This window comes from Halichoeres trimaculatus, unplaced genomic scaffold, assembly GCF_033239565.1.
Source record: "Halichoeres trimaculatus isolate MK-OKI-2021-1 unplaced genomic scaffold, fHalTri1.1 fHalTri1_scaffold_23, whole genome shotgun sequence".
Classification (NCBI taxonomy): Eukaryota; Metazoa; Chordata; class Actinopteri; order Labriformes; family Labridae; genus Halichoeres; species Halichoeres trimaculatus.
In genome coordinates, this window is record NW_027437201.1 from 13,740,971 (window position 1) to 13,753,731 (window position 12,761).

The following is a 12,761-nucleotide window of genomic DNA, read 5'->3' on the forward strand; positions in this document are numbered from 1 at the left end:
ATCCAAGACGCTTCATTGGTTGGTCCATCCATTTTTGCTTTCCTTAACCCAGTGCATGCTGGGAAAACAAGGCAATGTGGAAAACCACTTTTAATAACTAACCAAACCTCAAACATATCACCAGGTCTCTTATCTCAGTAACGAAGGCACCAAATGTACATAAGGCGTGGTTTGATTACTTTCACTGATTCTACGCTAATTCACCCTCAAACACGGTGTTCATGAGAGTGTGTGTGATTTATTCCTGTGGATATTAATAGTTTGTGGTGCCACAAAAAAGGGAAATGTAAACAGTGTTTGTGGACAAAGAAATAAACCCACCCTGCAGATATGATCTCAAACTAATATTTCACGTGAGCTTGTTGAGTCTTGAAACATGAGAATGAAAGGCTAAAACTATAAAAAGGTGAGATGAATCACTTCCCAAGAAAATTGTTTCTGATAATTACTGTGAAAAAGAATAAAACTGTTTGGGTTCACAGGCAGAGAGTCAGGCCCTTACTCCATCAAACAGGCTTTTACCGGCAGTTATTGCTTCACTTGAAACCTGAAACTTCAACAAAAGGTGAGATGAGAAAGGGAAGGTGCTTTGTGCTAACAGCCCGCCAGACAGCAGGGACTCAGACCGGCAGATTAATTCACTCAGTCGGGTCAAAACTGAGCACCAAGAGAGCAGACGGTCTGAAGTAAAAGAACAATAAGATGGAGCAGACAGAGCCAAACAGGTCGGGAATCTTTTTCCCCAGAGAGTCTCATCCCTGAACTGGATGTTTCACAGCGCCAAGTCCTCATCACAGGATGGTTTCAGAGCAGACCTGACCACAGAAATAAAATCAAACACACATCAATGTGGGTGTGTTTGTTATAAATTACTTAATGCATAAGTACATTCAAAGTTACATCAAATTCCCTAAGCCTTACTTATAATATTCACAATGCTCCATATTAATGTCAGCAGAGCAAAAAAAACTGTAGGAAGCAGCGCTAAGGTTCATAGAAACAAAGCCTGCAGGATCTATAGTGCGCATCAACATTGCTCAATACAAACTCTTCTAATGAATGAAACACAAACTTGGCTTCTTCAGCCATCAAACCAGCTATAACCTGACTGTCACCACCAAACTGACAGATAAGAGAGTAATATCCTCCAAGAATAAAAAAAAAACAGTAAAGCACAATAAAATCCTATAATGACTTGTTTATTCATTCTCGCTTGCCATTTTTAATTAGTTTGCTTACAAAAAGCATTCAGCTAGAGAGACAGAGAGGGTTTTCCCACTGTTTCGTCTTTTTAACATTATCTAATACACAAGATTTGTGTAACAATATCAATATTCATTACTGTGTTTATCATTTTTTAAAATTGGTAAACTAAATATTTTCACAAACACAAAGACACAGGTAACTGTTTTCTTATTTAATCATCCTTGGAGTTTTATGCATGCTAATTTACCCAATTCAACTGAATACATTTGAGGAAAACAGAGAGGGAAAAACAATGGGGGGGGGGGTGGGAGAGAAAGAGAAAATAAAGAGAAACAGAGATTTCAGAAAGAGTGACAAAAAGAAACCGAGAAGACTAAGCAAGAAAGTTAAGAAAGAAAGACGTGAAAAGAAACCGAAAGTCAGGGAAGCAGACAAAGATGTGAATAAAAGAGACGGATCGAGAAAAAGAAACTGAGGGAAACAGAATTAAACAACAGGAGTCAAAAACAGACGGACCCTAGCTGTAACTGATGTAAAAATGTATAAAAGCACCCCGTAGAGATACATGCATTGATGCACAACAAAACAGAAATCTGACATATGGCAGCATAGAAAGCTAGCAACAATGAGAAGGCCTGATTCTAAGAGCCAGTGAGTGTGAGGGCGTGAAGGTGTACACATGTAGTGCCCTCTGAGAACAGCTGTTTTATTGGTGGATGACATGCTCATTATCCAGTATTAACCTGTTTTGCCACACCAGCAACAATTCTTGCCAAAGTGTATTACTGTCATTTTCTACTCACAATAAAAAATCTCAGCCTTGCTAATGCAACTTTTTCCACTTATGTGCTAGTTAACAACTTAGACTAAAATTATGGTTTATAAAAGATCATTTCCAAGTAGTTCCTGCCACATACAATCATCTGCTTCCTGCTCCTTCCGTTAGAAGACATAGTGGGTGCAAATGGTCCTGGAAATTTATAACGATTTGATAATTCAAGTCTCTGGAGTAACCCTCCACCAAAAAGTTGTGACAGGGATGTAAATATTTTTTTTATCATAGGCTTATTTCTGTGAGTGGCAACAAAAGTTGCCAGTGGGCACATTGCTAGTTGAAAACTAAAGAAAAACACTGCCTGCAGGATTGCTCATAATTTACTTATTAAGTGTAGTTTTCTTGATACACAAGTGCTTACCATAGCCAATGCCTACACCTACCACCCCCGTCACCAATTGTTGCCAGTCATAAAAATCCAATTTTCCTAAAAAAAAAATACAAACTGGAAAAAATAAATACATAACATGATTCAGAGGGACTCAACTGATAAAACTATGTGCCTTACAACTCTTAAAAAAATTGGGCATAAATGGGTTCATGTGTATTAAATCTCTTTATGGCGCCTGTATCGTGAGGTTGTGGGAAACACCCAACCCTACAAACCTCTGGTTAACCCTCACTTCACATCAAATTACGGTTTCTGTCAGACTAAAACCATTTGGACAGAGTGCACGGCTCCATGCTCTCCAAATTGTTTATATACGCTGAGCTTGAAGATGACTCACAACGCTCGACTCCGTCATTCTCTGCTCCTCATTGTCTCCACTCTCTCTTTAGACTTCATGTTGTTGGAAGTTACAGTCACAAAACAGTGTACTTAAGATGCTACAAAATGAGCCTCTCAATGTACGTTCAGTGTGTAATCCAATTCATGTCATGAGTGATGTATGTGCGTGGTATAAGTATAGGCACTATAGCGAATAATTGACTGAAACAGCATTAGTGGTAAAGCTGATGGCAGCAAGTGGCGCCGCGTCAGAAACAGACTGGTGGACCACAGAGGCTCAACAAAATGTACCATCAGAACCAAACTCTGAGACCAACGAGTGAGACTGTGCCTCATGAATCTGTTTCGGCTGCTGCAGTGATGATTTATCAGTTACCACAACAACTAAACCAAAGCAGAGCAGGCAGTGTGAGGGTGACAGACGTCTGCTTGTTAGAGTTTTTAGCGCGCTGCAAAAAAGGACTTTCTAGCAGGCCGTCCATCTGTTCTCTGTTACTACAAAGCTGGCTGTGAGCGTGAATGGAAGTCCCACGACAGTAAAGACTGCGGGAGGACAGGAACTGCTGCTGGCCATGTTCACTCCACTCCAACATGGAAAACTCGAGTAATGTGATTCATGGATCTGTGTTCCTCATGCTTTACTGGACGCTATTGAATGCCTTAACTGCGGATTATAGGATTGAAATTCCTGTCTGTCTGTAGTGGACTCAGGCTTATGATTTGGAGGGAGTTTTTTTTCTTACTTTGAAATGAAAACCATGAGCATGCAGGAGAAAATAGAGCAAGTGTTAGACTGTGCTCAGTGTTCCTATGAGATATTACAGCGCTGTCGTCTGTGGGATACAAGCATCATTAAGGAGCTGTGTGAATGACTTATTCTGCTAATCTAAAACAGATTTAAGCAGTGAGTTGGAATGTTGCCACTTTGAGATTATGTAGATTACACACAGCAGCACTTCTGCAGCAATATTCAACCATTTATTTACACATCCTTCTGTCTTTATTTGGATTCATTCATTGATTGTTTATTTATTAGGATCAGGGACAGTAAACATGCAATGGAAGTGTTTATAGTGAAAGCTAATTTGCACCATCTGTCCCTTGGGGGGCTTATGTGAGAGTGAAAGATCAAAACAGCGAGTAAACAGAGAAACGTTTCATCACGTGCAGCTCAGTGAGATCTCCTCTCTTCCTGATGTGCTGATGAGACAATTTCACAATTTCCGATTCTTGATTTTATGCTGGGTTAGCAGTCTTTTAGAGGGTATGCATTCAGGGATTTTCCCACATGTTAACACGTTTTTCTTTAAACTGGTGCAGCGTTTGAACCTACAATCACGCGGTCAATGCAAAAGAAGAAAAAAAACACCTCTTTAAAATGAGAATGTGGTGGCTGGCTTATCATTTCCTTCCCCCTCATGAGGAAATCTTTTTGTGATGTTAGGAAATAAAGTCAACAATGAATGAATGGATAAGAGCTAGAAGTCATAGAGAGAGCAACATTTCGGTTATAAACTAAATCCAGGAGCACACAGAGGAAGTCTGAGTCATGGAGCTATAAGTAGAAAACAGATCACCTGGTTCCTTCTGCATTAGATGCTCATTATCAGTACGACTATCAGTTTTAATACCTACGTTTTAGCCCCTGAAGTCTCTCACTTTGGGTGTTAGTTTTAATGATCCCCCCCAAATAATGTTTGAAAATTATTGGTGAATCTAGGACAGTGGTATTATTTTAGTACAGCAAAAATCAAAGGGGTAGGATTAGAACAATTGATACTTCTTCCTAATCCTTTTCGCTCATGTAAACTGAGAACCTTAAGAAGTGAATGTTATAGTTTTTTCAGTCTTTAACAGGGGGGAGAAAAAAATCAAAATATAATATATATCTGGATATTTTGTTTGACAATATCAAAATCGTGATTCTTTGCCAAAAAAAATGTTTTTGTTTTTGTATTAAAATTCAAATTCTTCATTTCAGTCTTTGTTTATAAATTGAATTGTCAAAAAGTAGGGGTGCACCGATCTTTAGAAAGCCTGACCTGCAGACACCGATTTTTATTTATTTATTTTCTATTACTGACAGCATATACCTTCAGTGTTCCAATTTTATTTTATTGAAAATCATTGAACAATACCTGTGGAACAATAAAATCTTTATGTTTTCACAAGGGATGGCCAGATACCGATACCAGGTATTGGTATTGGGCCGATACCAGCCTTTTTTCAAGGTATCCGTACTCAAGAAGGCTGCAGATACGTCGAGCAAGTCCTCCTCGCCACTAGATACTGCTAATTGCTGCGGTTTAACACCACTGCAAATGTGCACCACGTCCTTTTCAGACAATATGAATAAACCAGGAAGAGTTAGCAGCTAAACTTTTTTTATTTTGCACTTTAGTTCACTTTAAAAAATACTTAAACTCTGACAGTTGTTATTGCTGTGAATGCAGTAATGCATTCACAGCATATGTTCTTCTGTGTCAAAAAAATTTATTCTTCTTCTTCTTCTTCTTCTTCCGCCCGCTTTTTTGGACCGCTAAAACTTCTGTAAACTTCAACCGATTTTCACCGTTCAAACTTCAAAACGTGTGTTTCAGTGGGGACAAGGGGGCTATGACTCTTCAGAAACTTTTCACAAATACTTTCCAAGATATTCAACAATTTACGAAATTTCGGTCCCATAGAGATGAATGCGGAATTTTCAAAATTTCCTCCCTTCAGGACATTTTTTCAGCCTGCTTCAAACCCTCCTCATTCAGTCATACATTCAGCTACAAACTCCATTCAAACTTCAAAATATTCAGCTATCTTTTGGCTTCATTCAGTGGGTTTCAAATGTTTCCTAGCATTCATAGTTTCTTCACAATGACCCTTCAAAGGTCATGATGCATTTCAGCTCTTCAAGCCATTTAACATTGGTGTGTATTGGACGGAATGTTTCAGCTCAGAGTGGGAGATTCAAACGACAGAGCACGGAGAGGGAGAAACAAGACCTGAGAAACTTCTGGGTAAACTGCTCTCTTGGCCACATTTTTTGAGCTATCAACGCAAATAAGCCCTCAGCATGTAAGTAGTCTTGTCCTGCCTCTGACAAAGTGGTTTTTAAAGCAAAAGGATGGAGCACTTTTTCACAAAATGACCAACTGTCGGGCAAAGTCAGCTCCGGCACCCATGTACTCCAATGTTAATTCCTGAGGGGTTTTCTCAGAGATCAGTCAAATTTCCCTCATCTATCTATCGCTGTCATGCGCCTATTTCTGCATCTTTAGACATGAAATTAACACAGACAGCTTCCTCAGGGTCTCAGGATTCCTACGGTGTGATCACTTTTCTGATCGGCCCTTTGGTTTAGTCACAGTTGTAGGCAGTTTGACACCCTGATTTCAGTGGAAATGTGTTGGGAATCAACAGACTCCACCAGCTCTCTGATGGCAGTTGGTAAACAATGATCACCATGGCAACATCTGGCTTCAGATGAGCCTCAGCTAAAAGGCTTACATGATTAAAAACTTACACACAGGACACACAGAATTTCATTTTAACAGGGTTTCAGAGATGAGACTTGCATTTTCCCTCAGTCAGGTCATTATTTCCATAACTGTTCTTTAAAATTTAATTCATTGCTTCAAATTTTGAAAAGATGCAGCCATTTCAACTTTAAATTCATTTATCCATTTAACTGATTCATCCATTAATTTCCTTTCATCCAAGAGTTCATGGCAGGTTAATTTAGCATTCTGCATTAGCAGTTGAGTGCCAGCTTTTCATGAATTATTTCAACCATTTTCAGACATAAATTCAGTCATTCACGTTCAGCATTCTGCTTTTGCAGTTAAGCACAAGCTTTTCAAGACTTAATTCAAATGATTTCAGACATAACTTTAGCCATTCTTGTTCAGAATTTTGCTTTAGCTGTTCAGCGCAAGCATTTTAAGACTTCATTCAGCCATTTTCAGGCAAACCTTCAGTCATTAATGTTCAGCATTCTGCATTAGCAGTTGAGCGCAAGCTATTCAAGACTTTTTCAACCATTTTCAGACATATCTTCAGTCATTCAGGTTCAGCTTTTGTTGCATTAGCAGTTCAGCGCAAGCTGCTTCAGCATTCTGCATTCACAGCGCAATTTCTTCAGAAATTGCTTTTCTAGTTTTATTGTGTACTTTTAATATATATTATTTTTAATATTGATCAAAAAAGTTCTAAACTCAGAGAGAGTTGTTTGTGTTTTATTTGGACTTAATGGCATAGTGACTGTGCTGTCTTTGATCAAAATGATCTGTCACTTTTAATTGAAATTTTATGTATCAAAAGTGCTGGTAGTATTGATACTCGGTATTGGTGAGTTCTCAAGAAGGAGTACTCGTACTGGTATTGGTCTGCATAAAAAGTGATATCAAACATCCCTAGTTTTAAATTAAACAACCAATAAAGTGTTCTGAGTTTAAGGTCTCAGAGCAAAAAGCAACAATGGCTGGCTGTCAGACCTTCCCTGAGGTATATAAGATCAGTTTCATATGTAAGGATGGGCTGATCAGCAATCCTCCAAAATTAAGGAAATCAGCCCCGATCGATTGGCCGACCAGTCTATTGGGGCATGTCTAGAAAAAAGTTACCACTTTTCTCCAGCAGAGAGTGAAATGTTTCTCTCTGACGCATGTGATTTGCATTTTATGGGGAAATATGGCTCCTGATATAGTCTGTAGACAACATCATTATCAATTAACAATTTCTCATGGTGTTTAAAAAATCAAACTGAAAATCGCAAATATCGAAGAATCGCAATTTAAATTGAATCAGCACTCCAAAAATCGCAATAGAATCAAATCAGGAGAATAGAATATCGTCCCAGCCCTACTCTTTAAGTTGTCATCTACATGAAGGACATTAGGACTCATTCGAGAAAACACAACTGAATCCACACAAACCCCTGAGAGCCTTTCCTTAGAAACAAAAATCCCCTGTCATCATGATTCTCACTCCTCCAATAACAAGCGGCTTCCTCTTTTTCAGATTTCACTTTCCATACCTCTGAGGCTCCACCCTGCAGCTCCCAACCCCTGACAGACAAAGACACGAACCATTCCAGACTTGCGCAACACCTCACGTATCCTGCACTCCCTGACGACACAGTGCATCTAAGGTAAACGCTGCTCCTCCTGCATGCCTGTGCTCACCCTCAGCACACAAATGCAATCCAAGCTGCTGCTGGTAGACTGAACTGCTGGTTCAAAATGCTGCTAATAAAACGGGCAGTGGATCAGGCTGTGAACATAGGTCTGACTCTGCACACATGCCTTTGATATGAGGGAGCACGAAGTGAACATGTCTGCGTTTTTTCATCAGCACAGACTACAACACGGTGCCGACAGTATTGAAAGCTTGTTTGATGTGGCTTTAGAAGACTGAAATGAAGCACGAGCATCACTGCGTGTGAAATGTCAAAGACATATTAGACATGTAGATGCATTAACATAAATTAAGACATGCGTCAAATTGTAGCCAGCCCAGTTCTGTGCATGTTTTTTGTGAAGTCAGACATCCCTGCTCTGACTTCAAATGTCTTTGTTGCATATACGTGAGAAAAAAACTGGATTGTAATCCATGCAATTGAGTCACTTCACTCCAGGAACAAAACAAGCAACATTTCATCATTGAAGATTATTCTTTGATTTTTATAAATTGCATTTTATTTCATCCCACAGACTCCATTTACACAAAAAATAAATCTCTGATGAGCTAGCTCCCCTCTTTCTTCCTCCATACCTTCAAGCACAGAATGTCAATGAGCAAACCCTGCTCACCGGTCTGACCTTAACTAAACTCTATAAAAGAGGGTTGTGGCTGCAACTTCTTGTGCCATTTTTCTCTTTAAAAATAAAACACGGAAAAGGCTCGCTCTGATGAATAACTGTGAAAATCATGGTGATAAATCAGCACGCTGTTCCTCTGACTGCTTCACAATGAGACTAAAAGATGAATGGACTCATAACTGTGAGAAATACAATCATTAATCATCACAGACTGAGTGGTACATGTGTCTGATAATGAACTGTGCAGACCTGTCACAGTCTCTCATGAAGGTGACAAGAAACAAGTATGTGCAAAAGATACGATGGGTTTGAGGACGTCTTTCATTTCTTTTGGCTCTTTTTTTAAGAAAGTACACATTGTTTCTTCACCAAACTCGACTCAAACTGTCTGTGACGTATCTGAGCATTTCTGTCCCTGCATCGGACAAACCTGTGATTTGATCTTTGATTGATTGAAAATAAAGTCCTTTGTGGGGGCTTAGTGTTAAACCTAACTCGCTCTAATCATGCACTGTTTAGTGCTGGAGGATTACAACTGCCACCAGTTTGTTTGAAGTGGACGTAAACAGCAGCAACTGATTTATGTGTCCTCAGGCGACCCTGTTTAATTGGGCGGCCCAGCTGCTGCTACTTTCAGAAAGAAGAAAATCGGGTGAACAGACGTGACCCTTTTTTAAGGAAACAAAGTGCTTCAAAGGTCAGTGATCAAATAAAATAATAAAATATTTTATTCTTGACAGAGGAGCCAAAGACCTCCTCACTTTCCTTATGTTGAACAGATCTCATTGTAGGGATGCACCGAGCCAACTTTTCTGGTCCTGATACTGATACCCATACTGACACCTGGGCTCTGGGTATCCACCGATACTGATACTGATCTAATACCAGGGTTAAAAAATAAACTGCATGCCCCACTATTTGTACTAAAAAACGAGTACAAATAGAATTAGTTAAGTTTGTATTTATTTAAATTATAAGTGTCTAAATGTAAAACGGCTGCCAAGTTAAAACGGTGCTCCAGAACTTACAGACATATTCAATACCATCCAAGTGTAAAATTTTATACCCTGTAGACTAAATCATAATTAAGTCTTAGTGTCAAGTTCAGACCGCTCCTTTCCCATCGATACCCGATCCAGCTTTGAGGGGCTCTAACGGGCCGATACCGGATACCAGGATCAGAAAACTGATACAAAAAGAACACACAACACAACAAGCTGATAGTTAATCAGCCTGTTATGGGGCACTTTTCATTACTGTTCCAATGATACAAGAATATCTGATGGAGAAAACAGATCAATGTACTTTTTATTTACTCAATAACAAGCCTAAAAATTCCAAAGCAGCAGGGGGCATCATGCAATCTGCCATCCCTCAAACACACACCCACACACACACACACACACACACACACACACACACACAGATGCTGACAGAGCTGGCATTGGCACCAATAAAATCGTGAGCTGCAGATTTGAGTGCTGCAGAAAGTTTAGCAGAAACGACCCAAAGCTCAGGAGAATTTTGCAAAAGTTACAGCTTCTACAGCTCTTGACGAACCACCTTTTTCCAAACTATCAGACTCAGAATTTCATCGGCTAACAGTGTGTTTTGGATACGGGTAGTACGGGTCAGTGCTACTTTGGCGACAAGGGCTTACCTGCTGTCTAAGATACAATCTCTCCACACACACACGGTCTGATTGATAACATCAGTGTCAGGTTTGACCAGAGAGAAAACCAATATTAGAGATGCAAAACACAAGTAGCCAATATGTACAGCAGATAATTTCACTTATTGATTATGTGCATGCAACAACATGTCTGTCTCTTTAAACAATTGGAATATAACAACAACTATAGCAGGTAATTGGGACAGGGGAGACTTGGTGTTCTTTAGAACTCAAAAATTATCCTTAAAAATGCTACGAAGCAAAATGAGTTGGAAAATATCAGCATATCAAACATCGAGACAAGTCCAGTGCCATTCATTCTTAAATGCATCTTTGCCCCCTAATTTTTTTTTATGTTTTTACTTTGCAGATACAAAAACATAAAGTATTTGAGTATCATCTTACAGAAGCAGATTATTAAAAAATAATCCATATTCTGCTCATAGTTTTATACAGTTTTGATGGCAGAGGAGTCAAATAATGAAAGAAGTCTCAGTCTTGTGCTTTAAAAAAACACATGAACATGTGAACTTATCAGTTATTGATGATAATACACAGTAAACGACTGATTCTACAACTTAACACATCATTGAATCACTTTATAGTGATGTGTTTTGCTGTCACGGTGCAATCAGAGTTGTCAATGAAGTGTGAAGATTCATGTCTCTGAACTTAAAGCGTCATTCATAAGTCAATAAATGTCATTTAATAATAATTACAGCTTATTCTTGTTGCTTACTTTACCATGAGTGACTTGATGTTAATTTTTAACTGATGTTAACACACACCTGAAACAAATCAGTTAGTAACATGTGAATAAAGGGGGTTTCACTTAAACTCGTGAAATGTTAATCTACACAAAGCTGCTGTAACTGTTGCTTTGTTGTTCGGCTTGCCATGAAGCAAGGAGAGTAACAGTAAACGCCTCAATGGGTTTAAATATTTGCACATCGAGGAGTTTCTCTGACACTCAGCACGAGAGTGAAGAACACTGATTTAACACTTTAACACCTCCACTAAAGACTTCCCCAAACAGATGCAGTGATGCAATGTGTGACTCCAACATTTGTTTATATATTCAGGGTAAAATGCATCAATATGTGTGGCATTTTTACAGTTTGTGGTGTGTTTGCTGGCTGAAGGAATGTACAACTGCCATATAACGTTGCAAAAAGACTCAGAGCATGACCTGAGTTCACATGAACAGTTTGTCTTCCTCCAGGTAGTTTACAAGGTGTGGTGAAAAGCGATGTAGGAAGCAGACAGAAAGGGGGAGGGACATGGAAAGCCTTCATACTATTCCCATTTGGATTAACATTGTATCTTTGGTAGGCTGCTAATGGATAGGGACATTATTCTAATGACATTACGCGTGGGATGTCTGCGGTGCCAGAATGTGTTAGCCTGTTAATGTCACTTTGTTCTCACTTATGTCCCAATGACAAACATGTAAGTGACTGTTGCTACTGGAGCTGGTTTTATCTCAACACAAACAAGTTCCAAGCAGGACTCGCATGTGTCTGCCACAATCTACCCGTGTATTAAATCCCCCATACGCCAGCGACGTTGTTACACTGACTGTAAAATAAGTTTACAGTCGAAAGAGGATCATGCATGTCACATTCACATCAGCTGTATGTTTCCAGGAGTGTTCCTCCTCGAGGAAAGAGCAGCACAATGTCCGACTTCTTAATAGCGCACACGGAATTGAACATGACATTAATTGGGAGCTTGTTAACACAGTAAATGCTATTAAGTAGGTTATTTATAGTTGGTCATGGCCGTTACTGTACTCCTGAAAGGCTGCCCGGAAAGGAAAATCAGCCAATGACATAACATTGTCCAACCTTGTCAGAAGTATACGCACAGCCATGGAGTTCTGGTATCTTGTGACATACATGGCATTCATGTGTTACTGAGACGTACTCACCCAGAAGGGACGCTCAGGTCCGCACAATCTCTCCATCTCGGACGCGGCGGGAGACCAAGAACCACCGGAGAGCTCTTTATCCCCTCTACAGGTCGAGCCGTTCCTCTCCGACCTGCTTTCCAATACCTTCACTAACAAAGCCGCTCGCTGACTGTCACATGCCACACGGACAGGTTAACGCAGCGGACGCGCTTCGGTTCGGTTGCCGTGTCCCCCACCACCACCAACAGCGTGGACAGACCTGCGTCAGCAAACGCTCCGCTTCTTCCGCTCGGCTCAGAGACGGGAAAGAGAAGTCATCCGGAGTCAGCTCAGAATCATTTCTATGGGAGGTTGTCCTGATGAGAGGGCGGAGCGTCTCAAAGCCCCGCCTCGGTTCTTTCCTGCAAATGTTGCAAACATTCACCTCAGCGTCTACGCTGAAACACTCTCATGACGACTCAACATCAGAGGCATGGGTTTACTGCTGAGTCACGTCTACAAGGTGGTGAGAGTTGATGAAAAGTGGTGGTTGTAAACAGCTCATTCAACCGGTTCTAGCTGTGCCAAAAGGCGCACAAGCGCAAAATCGAGGC

General features: G+C 40.0%; 1 protein-coding gene across 2 annotated transcripts in view; it reads right to left on the reverse strand.

Moving 5' to 3' along the window:
• abcc3 (ATP-binding cassette, sub-family C (CFTR/MRP), member 3) overlaps window positions 1-12,500 on the reverse strand; it is a 46,430-nt gene extending 33,930 nt beyond the window's left edge. For both annotated transcript variants that reach the window (XM_074662531.1, XM_074662532.1), the window contains exon 1: window positions 12,187-12,500. In XM_074662531.1, the coding sequence (XP_074518632.1) occupies window positions 12,187-12,222 (36 nt within the window). In that variant the 5' untranslated portion in view covers window positions 12,223-12,500. The remainder of the gene's footprint in view (window positions 1-12,186) is intronic.
• Between the last annotated feature and the right edge of the window lie 261 nt (window positions 12,501-12,761).